Genomic DNA, 18,003 nt, shown 5'->3' with positions numbered 1-18,003 from the left:
GGTTTGTTTATTACCAGCTAATCACTCAATGCACTGGTTTTCAATCGTATCAATTTGTTTCTTTATCTTATGTCTTTGTTTCTTTACTGACTGACTGACTGATTGACTGACTATCAACACACATCTTAAGCTTTTGGACCGATTGGGCTCAAATTTGGTATTCAGATAATCACCATTATGTACGCATCCGCTGTGAAAAGGTTTTTATAAATTCCTTCCCCTAAGGGATTTTTCTTATTTATTTATTAATTGAAATAATTAGATAACATACATTCATCTTTGTTAGTAAATCCTACTAATATTATAAACGTGACAGTTTGTATGGATGTATGGATGTTTGTTACCCTTTCACGCAAAAACTAATGAACCGATTGCAATGAAATTTGGTACGTAGATAGCTGGACAACTGGAATATTTTTTTTTTTTTTTTTTTTTTTATGACATAGCGGGCAGCTGAGCTGGTGGTTCGCCTGATGGTAAGCGATCACCACCGCCCATAAACATTCGCAAAGGTAGTAAGTACCTCTGTGAATGCGCTGCCCGCTTTTATGGGGTAAGGGAAAAGGAAAGGATTAACGACTGGAAAGAAGGAATGGACTGGGATGGGTGAGGAAAAGGAAACGGGCCTCCGGCTCCCCCACTCACCGTACGAAACACAGTGGCATGCCACTATTTCACGCCGGTTTTCTGTGGGGGTGTGGTACTTCCCCGGTGCGAGCTGGCCCAATTCATATAGGCAATAAGGAATAACATATAGGCAACTTTTTATCCCGATATTCCTACGGGATACGGACTTACGCGGGTGAAACCGCGGGGCGCAGCTAGTGACTCATAAATTAATGTTTGTAATTTATCAATAGACGGGCCACCGTATGCGTAAATCTATCGTTTCGAATGGACGCACAAAAGTGTCCCATGATGGACCCCATGTCTCATCGCAACCACATTCACAAGGCTATTGCGACTGCCCCGCACCTCCTATCAAAGTTATAAGATTAATGTAGGATGTAAACAAAACCTACTATTAACATCCAAGTGCAGCGGCCTCGGCTCTTTGGGGTCCCTGAGCAGCGGCGGCACAACAGTGAGCGACCTCATCTTCTTATCCTCGTGCTCCTGCTCGTGTAGACCGTCAGCGATCTCCTCCAGCTCGGCTTCCGACTTCACGCGGGCGCCGAGCCGGTTGAAGCGCTCTCTCTCTTCTCTTTGTTTCCGCAGTTCGGGGAAAACCTGGGCATGTATTAATTTTATGGTGACTCGTTTTTTTATAGCGTCATTTAAAAGAATGATTTTGACGGATAAATAATTTAATAGTAGACTTTTTTGATGATATCATCAAAACAGTTCTTGGGATATGTTAGGTAATAGTTCATTTAATGGCGTTTTTATAGTCTACATAGAATACTACACATATAAATCTTACATGCGAATATCTATGGAACAAGCACAACAGATTAAATGTTGCGTGTGAATTCAAATTCACAGTGAAACAAATCCGAGACAAATAAAACCTAAATATCGATTTAATATTATATTTATTTAATATAATATTATATTTAACTCCCTCCTAATAATCTAATTATAACCACTTCATTTATGAGTGATCACTAGTAATAAGTAAACCTTATTTAATTAGTAGAATATTCTATCACCATTGTGTCCCTTTAGAGCTGATTTTTAATCGATGGTAGAAAACTGTTCACCCTATAAAGCATTACTACCCACTCTACGGGGTAATATGGTACATGGTAATGACTCCATATTAACAAAATGTCCCCTGTAAAACCTACAAACAGGCAATTTATAAATGATTATTCAATATGATATCCAACGAATTACTTTCATATTAGGTTTTAAGAATCCTTAATCAAATTCCTTCTTATTTATGTATCCACACAAGTCCTGAACATACGATAGAATCCCTCCGTACCTTCTCAAAGAACTCCCTATTCCGTGCGTCCTTGGCTTTCCTCTTCTGTCCCTGCTCCAGCCGCTCGACGCGGCGCATCCAGTCGGCCGCCCGCCGGCTGTACGCTTCCGCTAGTGCGTCCTCTTTCTGGAAACAATTCAAAATTTTAGTTAATAATTTCATTTTTTATATTGGGTATCTCTTTTTACTGCCTACGTAATCATATACTCCAAGTAGCTCATATAATGATCAATAATTTATAAGGATTATTAAGTTTATTACGGTATTATAACTACCCTCACTTGTTAAGTCCGTCACACTTTGTTGGCTGCGATTTGTTATCATCTGTATACATCAATTAGACAGTTATAGATAGATAGTAGTAGCAGTATTTTCTACCACTACCCACCTTGACCGCCTCCTTGGTACAGTGGTTAACGCGTGAGCGTAGAACCGAGGGGTCCTGGGTTCAATTCCCGGTGGGGACGCACAAAAAACTCCCGATCTGGCAGGACACAGAAGGCTGATCACCTACTTGTCCGTAAAGAAAATCTATCAGAGAAACAGATGTACATCATCTGCCCCATACCCCACTAGGGGACACGGGACTTCACTTTACCCACCTTCTCCGCCTCCAGCCTCACCGCCCTCAAGTGGTCCGCCAGCCGCTTCCGGAAGCTCTTGTGCTTGCGAATGTTCTCGTGGTACACGAGCGTGTCCTGCGGCTGGTTGTACAGCGGGTACGTCACTTCCGGGCCGAGGTGCGCGAGCGCAGCGTGCCCGGCCGCCGCCTGGATTGACGCAAGATTCATGAGTAAGCGTGTAATACAATTTTGCATTAAATGGGCGCAATTTAATCATCATTAAATTAATATGTATGTTATGTTTAGCAGTACCATATATATTATTTACAAAATAGTTGAAATATACACACATATTTTTTAAAATTTTTGATCATTTTAGAATTAGGATCCATTCCTCCCTGGCCATCAACGTGGGTGACCTTTTTTTGTAGAAAATAATATTCGAGTACATAGAAGTAGTGTTATGAAGATTCAAAAGTGCTTCAGTAAGAAGTCAAATTGAATACAAAAAAAAATTGAGTTTGAGTTTAAATGTATAATACGTATAGTTAACCCTAGGTAACATTGAGATTTTGATTGAAGTACGAGTCAAGAATTGAAACCCACCCGTTTCCTATTATCGGCGTATATGCACTGCGGCAGGCTGCGGTGGCGGGGCGGCGCCTCCTCGGGCTCCTGCGCCGCGGCCGGCTTGGAGGCCGACTGCTCCAGTTCCTCTTGCTTCTTCTTCAGCTTCGCCAGCGTCGCTTCCGACAGCGCCATCTCTCTATCCACCTGCAAGTTAAACGGAGATGTTAGCTTTCTATCCATATTAGTGTATGGAGTTCATACATACAGATTTTTTTAAAGAAAAGATCATGATGAAATGGGATTAGCTAATGTATAAAGGGAATATCTAAGTCGTCATACATATTAACTCAGTTTCCAAACTTTTGAGTAACAAAAATTATGTCATGAAACCGCTGAGCCGATTTAGATTAACTAACTAAACTAATTCTGGATCCGCCCGGATATCGAGATTCCTGTTCTTTCCTAAAGGGATGCTCCCTTTAGGAAAGAACAGGAACAGATTAACCGGGATAAAAGTTTCCTATCACCCAAGTCAGCTCATACCCTGTATGTATACGAAATTTCATCAAAATCCGTTTAGAAGTTTCAGTGTGATTGACGGACAAACATCCAAACAAACAAGCTTTGCGTGTATGAATAGGTACCTTAGATATTTGTTGTAACAGATCATCTTTGGTGGTGCGAAAGTTCTGGTCTTCGATGGTCGGCTCTGAGGGTGGGTTCGGCGAGAGCACTTCCACCGTGTTATACGAGTTCATAACGGGCTCCTGGAATTTTATTATATTGCTTTTGTTATTATATTATAATTATAATTTCTTGTGGGTTAGGGACAAATCTAGCAAATCAAGTTCGTTCAATATGACTGTTTACATTAACTTATAAATTATATGTCTTCACTACTTTGTATAAAACAAGGTCGCTTGAACGCTTAAAAAAAGATTAGTTTAATAGATGTTCTTATTATTTTTATACATATTCCTCTAGAATCACTCTATCCATTACAAAAAAACGTATCAAAATCCGTTGGGTAGTTTTAAAGATTCAAGCATACAAAGAGGCATAGGGACAGAGAAAGTGATGATAAGAAATTATACTTTACAGCGAGCGTGGTCACGGGGAGACTGGAGGCGCTCGCTGTAAAGTGTTCGAAACGTCGGGTTAATAATATAATGAATAAATCGCGTTTTAAAATCCGTTAAAATGTTTTTAATTTCTAAATGTATAATACTCGCGTGAAATCAAACACAAGAAAATACTAATTATACGTGAACCAAAACTCGCATACCTTTACATGTATTTCAAAAATTATTCCGGTTAACTACTCATAATTAAACTACAATAAAAATGTATAACGAAAATCAAGTAATCGAACCTAATTAAATTTCTGTTTCCTACTTATACCGTTACTTAATGATTCATCTTACTTATACAATAGGTGGAAGGTAAAGGATATTAATTAATCAATATATATGATTAAAATTACCATGATTATGAACTCATTTATTATATTACTAGTCAATTATTTGTTGTAATATATATGATGCTTGTAAGTTATTACAACTAATTAGTATTTATAACAATTAATGATCACAAACCTATTTTAATGAGTCTATTTAAACTTTCCTAACATACATATACTCGATTACAAAGATAACATGTATAATTTTGAAATGTTATAAATTGTCAATTTCAATGAAAAATTATATACAATTATTTCGTATATTAATATATATTCGTATATTAGTATATCAAAAATTATATATAACTGCTGTACGAAAGATTTCTACAAAATTCTAATTGATTTTTTAAATAAACTTTCATTTCCCTTAATCTGATCTCATACCAGTAGCTTTTTAATGACTATACTATTAAAATACATTTATGCATAAAAAAAAAAAAAAATGCATGTCCAGGGCCCAGGGTTATATTGGACGTCCAAAAAGTCTTGGTTTATCAACTTAATACGCTTGTGTTCTGACGGGCCGCGTTCAATAACAGTCGGACTACTAAGACATTTCGACCAGACTACCTCAGCGGGGGACGCGATCTGTCCAATATATTGTTACGGCAGGCGTAGGTACGAACTTACTCTAGTATCGACCCTGAGCGGCTGGTGCGGTTGGTGCTGGTGCGGCCGCTCCGCCGAGAGCCGGATCTTCTTGAAGGGCGGCGGGTCCGCGGGTGGGGGGTGGTGCGCGGGCGGGCCGGGGGGCGGCGGCAGGTACGCGGAGCCGAGCAGCGACATCCGCGCGCCGGACCGGTACTCGCCCACCGAGTTGCCGCTGCGCCCATAGCTGGAAACGGATATTGGATGTGTTAAAGTCAGAACGGATAATATCTTTCATTATGGCAATGAAAATATCAAATAAGTATTTTAATTTGATTTGATACTAACGCTTAACGGTACGGTCATTGGGGCAATAAGATATATCTATCTTTGTATTATAAAAAGGAATTGTGAAATGTTTTGATAAGTGTATCACTCGAGTCGGCTGGAACGATTGGGCAAATTTTTTTTTTTACGTTTTTGTTAAGGCACAAGAAAGGTACTTATGTCGAGTAAAAACGTACCACGGGTGAAACCGGGGCGGACCGCTAGTTGGTATTACGTAATTGTTAATACATAATCACATGAGTCAAGTACTTCCATATGTATATGCTTTTGAACTTTTATAAAAAACATCTTGTATTTTTTTATTGAAACGTAATATGTTCTATGTAAGTTATTGCGGGGGATGCTTATATTATATTAAATAACATACATTTCAATAACAGTTTTAAAAGTATTCCCTAGTTAAAACAATGGTCCTTCAGAACACCAATCCGATATATATGCGTGTAAAAGGTTTTACTTTGCCAATTCTCGATAGTTGTTACCTTGTCCTAAATATACGTTCCAATTTTTTTATAGCCTGCTTCCCTGTACAAAGTTTCAAGCGAAATAAGTCCCAAAACGATCGAGGGTCATCAAATGAGTTCAACGACCGAATTATTTGCGCAGTAATTATACAAATTTCTCATACATATAACATTAATGTGCAAATATGATATTTATGCAAATACGTCTCAGATAAATCGTGAGATTTAAATTAAACTCTTTTATTATAATTAGTGTTTACTGTACATATGCTGATAAGTATATAACATCATTTGTATGAAGATAAGATGGTTCAATAAAAAATAAGATGCCACAACGCGAGTCAAGGACTAATTTACCTTATTTTTGACATAATGTTAGTAACTTGGTAGCGCTTCTAATTTTTATGTTATATAACATGGTTTTTAATCAATTTTGCTGTTTAATCAACACTGGAATACAGATAGTTAAGAACGTTGTAACAGAGATAAACATATGAACTTTAAAAGCTGTAATGCCAGCAACTAGCTAGCTAGAGCAATTAAAGTTTCCCATTATTATTGTATTTATTTCTAATCCCACAAACTGTGATGTTCTCTAAAAAAATACACTCCTTTCGCATTTAATGAATACACAATCTAGGAAATTAACACATTAAACACGAAACGAAATCGACGAAGCAGATAACAATCTCAAAACAATGCTAATTGCTAAGGCAACAGCAAACTGAATCGGGTCATTGGCCTCGCGTATATGACTCAGTTTAGCTCGCCTATCCCATACAGGACGAAATAACCCACTTAAATATTATTTCCTCACGTTTTATTAAACACAAATATTTGAAAATAATTAATATCGTAATGAAACACGATTTATTCATTACATTTATTATTTAACCAGGTATTCTTAGAACACTTTCAGCAAACGATGTTTTTACTACTTCGATCAACAAAGCATTTTATATCAAAACATGTCCCTATTTACATCCATTTGCAGCATACATAGAAAAATCAATAACCACGTGCTTTTCGTTCGCGCGCGAATCCCGCTTCTAGGGTTGCCAGCCACATGTCGATATAGAACAGGCCACAGGGCTGCTATGAGCCCACATGTCGCGTGACATCCATTTTAAGATTTTGAGATCATTGTCCCGTGGCCTGACGCGCTGATTCCACTTCAATTTGCACGCGAATTAATCGCGTAGGGTTGCTAATGACAATTTTTGACGACTGCATATTATTTGCAATTTATAATAAATATAAAAATACTTAACAAGTTAAATTGTTCGGTAAATATTTTCCAGAACGTTCCGTGACAATTTGTACGTTTGTTATTCTATCTTGCCGAAATTGTTTAACTGAACCGGTTAAAATTGAATGGAATCTTGATAAACTGGTCGAGAACGGGGATTTAGTTTGTTAGCAGGAAATATAAAAGAAAACAATGTCGCAGTAGCAATAAAGCAAGCAAGTAACTAAAAATAAGAATATATATAAATTTACACATTTCACTACTATTAATTAAATGGTAAGCGTCACGATTACACAACATGAGTGCTTACTAATCTATAAATATACTTTTTTATTACTTTGCAGTTTGCACGTCGCACACAACCGTAAACATATTAATTATTATTCTTGTTTATTTCATTCAACTCTGAGCCGCCGAGAACTATGTAATTCTCTACTCCCGTGAAATTGAAATGTTGTAACGTTCGAAGACAATAAAATAAAGTTGGAAAGCTGACAACCTTGCGCTCGAGAAATCGGCCGGCGTTGACGCGGGGCCGGGGAAGGCCAAGGTTGCGGCGCGCGGGCCGGGGGGCGGATAACTGTAGCGGCTGTTTATTTTTTATTATTATTCATCGAGCGTCGCGGGCACGTGGTCGCCAGCGTGCTGCTCTCGATTCGCGGATACGCACTGCAGTTGTGCTTTCGTGCGATACACGGCCACAGAGCACTGACGTGGCGCGTACCGCGGCCCAGATTCCTAACTTATCCATCTACTTTTTATGCTAGGCTTTGCTCGACGTTTTAGCAAGTAATAGCTTTGGTGTCGGGCTAGATACTATCTTGTAATGTCATTAAAGTGCCATTGTACTTTAATTACCCACAACGTCAGTCATTAAGATCGGAATCGGCCAAATTGCTGAGATATCTCATCGTCATAGCCATGCTATACCTATTATTGCAAAAATACCTACCTATTACAAAGATGTGTAACATACACATTGAATTAAGAAATCTAGTTAAAACCCTATAAGTAGGTACTTAAAATTTTGCACTTATTTTATATACAACATTACTTTACGCTGCATGTTCAATTGAGCCAGATCTTTCGAGATCCGTCTGTTGGAATCTTACTACAAAGCAATATAACTATCTGAAATTATAATTTTGTTTTAAATGCACTTTATTATTCTCTTTGTGTCGTGTGTCAATATTTATATAAAGAATTTTCAATCCCGAAATACGTTAATAACTAACACGTAATAAATAGTATAATTTGTATAACTTAGGTAAGTCATCATTTACGTACGAGTTTGCAAAATATTTACCATATCAATAGATATATTTTGCGTTGTTTACCAGAACTGCTGTCACTAAATCGACATATAAATATAATGAATGTGTCAAAGCAAACGCAATTTGAAGCGGTTCTGTGTAAATTCGATATGTGTGCGATATATGATGCTAGTTATTGTGATGTAACTCGCAACTCGCCGAAATATTATGACGTAATACTTTTAACTTTACCACTTTTATGGGCGGAGCTCACCTTAGACTATGGTGGCTGTCATGGCCATGCATATATTATATCATCGGGAAACTAACATAGCAAACGTTTATTTATCGGGTGAATAATATTGATATTGTTTTAAGGAAATATGAAATATTATCTGTTGAGTTGTGGTATACATATATAGTTTATTTTATTCAGTGAAGATGCAGCTTTCAAATGGTGAAAGAAATTATGACATCAGCGCCGTAGTTTTTGTGTGAAAACATTACAAATTTGCATACAAATATTTCTTCATTAGAATATTTGTATAGAAGTATCAAAATTTAGTTTTAATGTATCATTGCTTAAATATAATAAGTAGGTAAAGACATTTATGAAGAAATCTATTCAATTGTAAAATCTCAAAATCGTCAATCACGCTGAAACCACTGAATGGATTTTGATGAAACTTGGTATACAGACAGGGTATGAGCTGACTTGGGTGATAGGGTACTTTTTATCCCGATTAAATGCTCCCTTGGGATAAAACAGGAATCTTGATAACCGGGCGGAGCTGGGACGAGCTTCTAGTAGACTATATAACAATAGTACACGTTTACAAAAACTGACAACAATACTTTAAGCTTTTCCTATAAAGAACAGCTTGACTGCGTGCATCGTGACCCAATTCATAAAGATTCCCATTAGCAAATAACTGTTCCAGCACCAGTCACGTGTTGGTTGGGGCTATGCCACTGCACAGTTAGGAGAGGTAATCTCAGTTATTCCTGTAGCCAGGCGCAGTGCCAGCGGTCTGCGCAGTGCCAGAGGAGTGCAGTGTTTACCCGCTGGCTGGATGCCAGACTATTATGAAAAGATCGCGTTATGTCACTGCCGTCTCCACTTGTAATTGTTAAGGACGATTATTATTATATGGACTGAGTTTTATGTTGTACTAGCAGCGCTCTGCGGTTTCACCCGCGTAAGTCTGTATCCCGAAGGAATATCGGGATAAAAAGTGTAAAAAGTGCCTATATGTTATTCCAGTAGTCCAGCTGTCTACGTACCAAATTTCATTGCAATCGGTTCAGTACTTTTTGCGTGAAAGCAACAAACACACATCCATCCTTACAAACTTTCGCATTTATAATATTAGTGGGATTTTGTGAAAGATTATCCGTAGTGTCAACTCATACGTCACATCATAGAATCAAATACGTATATTCTACAATCTTGTTCAATGATAATACATCACGACATAGAATCAAATATACACTACGTGATTGATACGCAAACGTCAAACTTTCCCATTCACAATATAAGTAGATACACGTACAACTCTCAACACAACTCCAACGCGCTGAAGTGTGCTACTAATGCATATATACAGTAGGTTGCAACAGAACGAATTATTCTAAAGTTGAAGCTTAATTAAAGACGTTTATCCCTTATTGTAACAAAACATGTTGTCATTCTAATTTCGACAAGAAAGGCGAATTTATTAAAGCTATTTGCTTTTCTAAATTCGCTTTTCCTGTTATTCAAGAGAACATTTCTAACATTGACACTTATAATATAACAATAATACTTTTGTATTTATGTTTGTTTATAACGTTTTCATGCATAAACGACTGGACAGATTCTTTTCACCCTTAGAAAGCTGCAACTTCACTGAGTGAGATAGGCTATATATTTACCATGGGCGAAGCCAAGGCGAGGAGCTGGTATATCATAAAGTTATAGCATAACTGATATTTTAATTTGACGCAATAACATTATCATCACCTGTACAAAGGAGCGGAGCCATAGCCAGTCTGATGCAGCCGCAGCGGCGTGGGAGGATAGTTGGGCGCGTAGGGGGCCGCTGGCCGCGCCTGCGCCACGCCGACCTGCTTGCCGCCGTACGCCAGCGCACCGTGCCCGTGCTCCGACTGCCCGGGCCTGGGGACAAATGTGCTATCGTTAATATGGTCTAAGTATAAAGGACATTGGGGACATGAGCTGTAAGCTTACATTAAGATACTGATACCATAATATAGTATAATAATTAGGCGAAAAATTTAAATATACTTTTGCAAATTGGTCGTAAGCGAAAAGATTAAAGTTTTTATATCTCTTCTAAAACCACCACGTTCTATCTTCACTTACTACTTTTATTAAAAAGTCATCAATTAAATCCTAATTAAGAGTTTTATAATCCTACATAGATATCTATCATTCTCCATCACGATTCCACCATCATCACACGCAACGAACCAAAATCAATATGTACTATCAACATAAGCCAAGGGAAGCAGTAAAACTTGGCCAGTGTGCCGAAAGATCCAGACAATGGCCATCATTAGCAGCCAGCAAGCAGACAATGGGCTCGTTTGTGCTGACGCTGCAAACTAGTTTAGATCTTCGCTACAGCAAAACGAATTGTCTATAGGAACACGAACATAATGTTACGTGGAAGCTTCATTTCGTCTATTTGATTTCAAGGCTGAAAGGATTATATAAGGGTAGATGAAATCTTGGGTATACGGAAGTTTTGAAAAATCAAGAGGGTGTAGGAGATTGTTTGTACTGCGATCGTACGAAATTAATTAATGAATTATCAACATACTAATGTTTAATATATATATATAAAAGAAAGTCGTGTTAGTTACACTATTTATAACTCAAGAATGGCTAAATGGTTTAGGTTGAAATTTGGTACAGAGATAGTTTTAGACCCGAGAAAGGACATAGGACAGTTTTATACGGGAAATTTAACGTGAACGGGCACTTTGTCGGTAACGCCCCGAGTCTATCTTACCCGTGACTACGCGAGCAAAGCCGCGGGCGGAATGCTAGTTATCTGATAATTGAAAGTGTATACTATCGTAAACTCACTTAGCAAATAGATTAAAAAGTCCCTCAAGTTTAATATCCACTTAGTATATCTAACATAATACATTAAGTAGCCTTAAGTTTTACTGGAATTCCACCTCACCATAGTTAATAGACAACTCTTACAAAATTCTTACACGAACTACATAACTACGTTGGTGTTATGCATGCGAAATGTTAAACCTTTGCTTAAATAAACAATCAACCAACATCGGTGTGAAAGTTATGTTCCGATGTTTGTAAACCACACAAAGTATTGCCTTCCCTTCTCTACTCTTCTGTGTACTGGTATCAATGGTATTTACGATGTGTATGTAGTTTTAATTGGATCGTCAACGCATTTTGTATCGGCTGATAACTCTATAGGATCGGCGAAAGTGCGAGTAAGAGTTGTGAGGCTTATATGAGGATACTCATCTACAGAGTAATTGCATCTATGTGTTTGAAATATCATCATACGTCATTGCGTGGTACCCGGATAAAGAGTGGCCTATGTGCTAATCTAGATTATAATTGATCTCTATTACCAAATTTTATGCTCTTTCAGGCGAAAATAAATTATAATAAGCTGTTCTCTTGTGAATGAGTAACAAACATCCGATACATCCATCCAGCCTACTTAAAAACTTTCGCGTCGATAATATTAATAGGATAAATATAATAAATAAAATAAAATAACAAAAAATAACAGAGTAGCTTTAATTTTTTCATTTCCATCATTAAACCTAAGGTTAACCTGGCTACTCGTATACCTAATAAATTTTTAATTTCGTCCGTAAAGAGAACAGTTTTGATTCTTAATTTGTTTCTCACGATTTACCATTAAAATAGCGACAAATACTTCTAAACTATGTAACACAAAATAACAAATAACATTACTAACAAGTAAATTTCAAGTCAATCTATTCAAACCCGGCAGGAACCGAAGCCCAACACTAGTTGTATTCAAAACAAGGAAATAATTTGTATTACTAAAATACACACCGCATGGAAATGTTTCCATAAGTTGTTAGGATACATGATTCACCTAATGTATGTTTATTAAAGTCCATTGGGTTTGTATTTAAAAGCAATTACGTATTTATTGAAAAAGGTTAAATAAGATGTCATCACGCGTTCAATCGGTTCGCTATGTACCTATCGGTTATGAATGTTAGCGTTAAAATCGTAAATCGTTGCAACGCGCTGTCCCTAGTTAGAGATAGTTGTAACTGTCTCTCTAACAACCAGTTGGAAAACTCTAAGTTCGACTCGCACTTGACAGAATCTTTTTCGATATTATTGTCACTATTGCTTACATCTTAATCACAGCAATATAATTAAACGATAAATAAACTATGAAATTGTGTGTAATTACTACTATATTATTATAAATGCGAAAGTTTGTATAGATGTGTGTGTGTTTCTTGCTCTTTTACGCAAAAACTACTGAACCGATTGCAATGATATTTGGTACGGAGACAGCTGGACAACTGGAATAACATATAGGCAACTTTCTATCCCGATATTCCTATGGGATACGGACTTACGCGGGTGAAACCGGGGCGCAGCTAGTTATAGAATAATTCAACAATAACAAATTCCCAGTCTCGAAACTCCAAAACGCAACATAGTGAGATAGTTCCCTTCGTTCCTCCACCAAGTGACATTATGAATTATGTAAGGTGTACCGACTACATACATTTTAACTTAACCGCCATGTCGTGCCATCTGTTGTGACAGCTGTACGTACAAACAAACGCTATGTAAATAAGTTACATAAATATAACGTATTTACGTGTTGCTACGTCGGTCTCATGGTATTGATCAGAAGTATCTTTGTTATTGGAACTAGCTGTAGCCCGCGACGTCACTCGAGTGGTACCCGGGTGGAAAGCCTATGTACTAATACAGACTATGTTCTATCTCTGTACCATATTTCATGCATATACGATAACTTTTCGCGTGAACAAGTAACTTTCGCGTTTATAATACTAGTAGGAAGGTACGAGGTTGTAGAGTCGTTATTTGTGCTTGTATTTTTTAGCCCAATTTATTGTATAAAACCCAGGAAGTTTGGAAATAATAAAATAAATATACAGGGCGACAAGTCTTCTAACTCAATAATGCATCAATCGTGTCCACAGCACTGGGGAATGTCCCACAGAAGATCGATGTGAAATAGCAAGCGAATATGACTTTGTATCGTTAGATAAGTGGGTGAGATGTACTGTATCCTTTTCCTCACCCTTCTCATTCCATTCCTTTATTCCTGTCGTTAAACCTTTCTTTATCCTTTTCCTCTTTAAAGTGGACAACGTATTTTCATATAACCTACCTCTGCAAATATACATGGGCGGTAGTAATCGCTTACCATCAGGCGAACCACCAGCTGGATTCACACTCAAATATATAAAAACTGCACCCATTAGAAACTTGCAAAACCACTAACAAAAGGTAAATCACCTGCCGCATCCCTTCGATTTGAAAAGGGCATTGTTTATTTACGCCGAGCGACTACAGTACGTGACTCAACCATTGTTCGAACCGGATGCTGACTCAGCGCGAATAATTAGTTCTGTGCTTGAAAAATTGCCACCAATTATGTCGTCTTTAACCTGTGGTTTAGATTCTCAAGGTCACAGCTGCTATTGAGACTGATAAATAGCTGGAAATTAGTTGAGACAATGATCAATTCGAATTTGTCAGAGGCAAACAAAAAATCCATTCGCTTAACACGTGTATAGTTCTATTGTTTAGGTTTTAAGTCGGGGTTATTTATATATTTTTTGCTTTCTTTCGTAAAAAATTAAGAGAGCATGATCTTTTCTTATATACAATTTTCAAGCGTTTTCGCTTAAATACATCGCAGGCTCATTAATCGTGCTATAAAAACTACACATAAGGTTGTGTAATGCATTATTGATCTATCAATGTATATTTCGGCATTAACTTAATTACACGTCCGAAGATATTCGTCAAGATTTCACGAATTTGTTCAAACATACTATATTACTTACTTAAACATGACTCTCGGTTTTCCCAACGTGACGTCATGCTTTTTAACCTTTAACTCAAAACATGGCATGATTGCAATTCGCGGGAAATCCCAAAATATTCTCAAATAATCATACTCTAAAAAGCTATAAGTTAACGACTAAACTTTATAATGTTTCCGTTATATGGTAACCCGTTTAAAATGAATTCTGAAGCCTATTCTCACAATACAAACTGTATCATATGCAATTATAATGCAAATGTAAACATCTCTTATAAATTCATCACACACACACAGACACAGTTATGTGGCTATCATATAAACAAAATACATACTGAGTGATAGTTAGCTATTATACTATACTATACATTCAATTGCGGGCCAGTGTTTCCAAAATACTCATCCTCATAGAATAAAGGAAATGTGTAAAATTTTTCTGTATGTCTATTTATTGCAACTTAGTAGCAGTAGAATCCATCTTTGTAAAAACACAGCCACATTATAAAAAAGGGAAGAAAACATCTTAAAAAAGTCTAACCGCGATATATGTGCAGAAGATTCTTAGAGACAATATGCTAAAATATTTTATAATTACCAATAATGAACAAACGGTTTTTTATTCATGAGATTTTATACGAATATTGAGAAGCAAAGGAACGGATTTAAAAGATAACATTGTCAAAGCAACTATTATGAAGCATTCAACGTTTCTAATGAAAAAAAAGGTGTGAAGAATGATGAATCCGGTGAAAATTAAAAATAAGCGAGACGTCACGTAGTTAAACACGCTGGACTAAATCGTAAACACGGTGTGAACAACCGGACGAGGCGATCTGATAAAAATAGACATCATAGGGTTACCATATGTTACTATCATAAACGGTTACATATTTTTACCTCAAGTAAAAATGTATTTTAAATTCACAAGACTGGAAACTTTCGCTTAGTGTTGACCTACAATCCAAATAACACTAGAGTTTAAATTAACCAAATTGTAAAATACATAATTGCTATCAAAATACCCATCATCATATCAAATGCCGATCGTCAGTTTAACAATATCATAGCTTCAAATGCAATCCAGTTGAACCAATCGTACAAAGCACAAGATAAACATACACCATTCAACACCTTCAATACCATACACGATATGCTGCCTAAACAAGATCTGATAGATCCGAAAGCGTTTGATCTCACGCGCTGAATTCAGTCCGATATAAATAAATCTACCAACGGGATCTGGTCTCGGAGATCAAGAAGATAAATCTACAAATTATCCTTGCGAGCTTAGCATTGTTTCCACTTTATAATTAACACAACTTAATTTAGAAATTCTTCGTTGCCAATTAGAATTCCCTGCTACGTCTGTTCACATGCACAAAAACAAACGCCTCGGTTAAAAGAAACCAAACAACCAACATGTGACACGGCAATTTGAAGTTTTTGCAATATCCATTATTTAAGTTTTATAGAACATGATAATAGTTGTCATTAGCACTACATTTTTAAAGAATGTGTAAAAATATAAAGAAGTTATTATGGATGATACATCTCCCTACAATTTACAACTACTACTTCCTACTAATTTTATAAATGCGAAAGTTTTTGTGAGGATGGTTGATGTGTGTGTGTGTGTATGTTTGTTACTATTTCACGCAAAAACTACTGAACCAATCGGAATTAAATTTAGTAGATAGCTGGACAACGGAATAACACAAACGCAATCAAAAGGCAAAAGGCATCACGTAACTTTTTATCCCGATATTCATACGAGATACAGACTTACGCGGGTGACACCGCGGAGCGCAGCTAGTATTTTATGCGATCAGAAATAATTCAAGCTCTGATTACTATTGGATGAACAAATTTCTGATCTAATTTATGAAATCACGATAAAGAGCAGGTGGCGGGAGATAAAAGCAATGATTTAGGGCACAATAAAAATATTCGAATAAAGTTCAACTGATTTAAAATGAAACTTGATAAGATATGACAGATTACAACAGACGCTCTGCAGACGTTTATTGCGTTTCATATAACAATCAATTATATCGTAAATGCATTGCTCGAGTCTATTTGTCCTGAATTTACGATGGCACATGTCATAATGAGTTTTCCCCGTCCTATTCGTAAAGGAAATTGTCAGAGACAGACGCATCGCAGTGGAAATTAAAACAACAGCAGTTGAAACGCTTGAATTATAAATATTTCCCAGTATTTTTACACAATCGATAACCGGTATCTATATTTACGAGCGTTTGTCCCACTTTCTTTATAATAACGTCAGCTACTGGCTAGGGCTGCTGCCTTTGGTAATAAATCATTGTTACAGAAACAATGGTCGCCTTGCGTGTCCCCAATTTGGGTTTGTTCAGTTATTTGAATATCGACGTCAAATATTGGCTAGGTACGTGTCAATTTATCACTGTCCCATTTATGCAATCGAAGGTTTTCCAGAAATATATTTCCCAAATCCTATTGATAACTTTATCGTTATCTATCATTAATAAAAACCGTACAATGGTATACAGAACCAAAGCTTCCACTTTTCATAATGGAAATTTCTAGAATCTCGAGGTGATAATAAACTGAAGTAACAAATTACTGTTCACGGTAAGCTGATACAAGAAAAAGAAAAATATTCGTCCAATAAAAACATACCTTAATAAGGTTAGCATGATAAGTAAAAGAATATACGTATTTATAACTATTCTGAAGACATGAGATTTTATATTAAAACTACGAATGATTAAAGAATTCATTATTCAACTGAAAAGTCAACATATGTTTTATTACGAAACAAAAGACGAAAGTTGCCAGCCCAGAAATATAAATGATACACCGCGAATCACAGGTGGTAACTGTACTAATTGCGAGCAAGAACCAGCGCCGCCTGCGCCGCTCCCAGCCACTCGATACTATTGCAATAAACACCTCTCACATTACACTGTATAATGTTTGTATGTTCGAATATATACGTACTTTAACTGTGTACATTGCAGTTACATCGAAAAGACGATCTTGTTGTATAAGAATGGAATATTTCTAGAATCGACCTTGATGGCAGAAGTATCTGGTAACTCAGTTAACATATTAAATGTTAACGATGAAGAAATCTCAACAAAAAAGGCAGGAAAAAGCAGCAGACAATAACACGAACAAAACGTTATCATTTCATTAAACCACGCACTTACATCGGACGCGAGGTCCCTCTGACATTGAAATGAAGTTTATCGATCATATCCAGTGAGTAATCGACCTGCCCGACCTCCAACGTATAAATACATCGCGTAACATACGCTTACTATGTATGTACGAATACTTGAGTTTCTACTATGCTCTTATCAGATGACTTTCAGTGCCCGTCGCCGTCGATAAAGGCTATTTGTAATCATTTGCAGTTGTTTCAATGGGTTTTTGTCGTATACTCGGGTAAGATATACCTAGTCTTGCCATAAATATTGTAATAAAGAAAAAAGAAAATTGTTAACTGCAAATAACATTTATTACT

At 36.7% G+C, this 18,003-nt stretch overlaps 1 protein-coding gene across 5 annotated transcripts in view; it reads right to left on the bottom strand.

Moving 5' to 3' along the window:
• LOC119834074 overlaps positions 1–18,003 on the bottom strand; it is a 106,485-nt gene that overhangs the window by 30,455 nt on the left and 58,027 nt on the right. For all 5 annotated transcript variants that reach the window (XM_038358383.1, XM_038358375.1, XM_038358360.1 and 2 more), the window contains 7 exons: positions 10,427–10,582; positions 5,153–5,357; positions 3,708–3,830; positions 3,100–3,267; positions 2,533–2,700; positions 1,931–2,056; positions 1,023–1,230 (listed from right to left, as the gene is read on the bottom strand). In XM_038358383.1, coding sequence (XP_038214311.1) covers positions 1,023–1,230; positions 1,931–2,056; positions 2,533–2,700; positions 3,100–3,267; positions 3,708–3,830; positions 5,153–5,357; positions 10,427–10,582 — 1,154 coding nt within the window. The remainder of the gene's footprint in view (positions 1–1,022; positions 1,231–1,930; positions 2,057–2,532; positions 2,701–3,099; positions 3,268–3,707; positions 3,831–5,152; positions 5,358–10,426; positions 10,583–18,003) is intronic.

Source organism: Zerene cesonia, chromosome 2 (genome assembly GCF_012273895.1).
Source record: "Zerene cesonia ecotype Mississippi chromosome 2, Zerene_cesonia_1.1, whole genome shotgun sequence".
NCBI classification, from domain to species: Eukaryota; Metazoa; Arthropoda; class Insecta; order Lepidoptera; family Pieridae; genus Zerene; species Zerene cesonia.
Note: the sequence above shows the minus strand (reverse complement) of the source record. Positions and strands in the feature narration are given on the sequence as shown.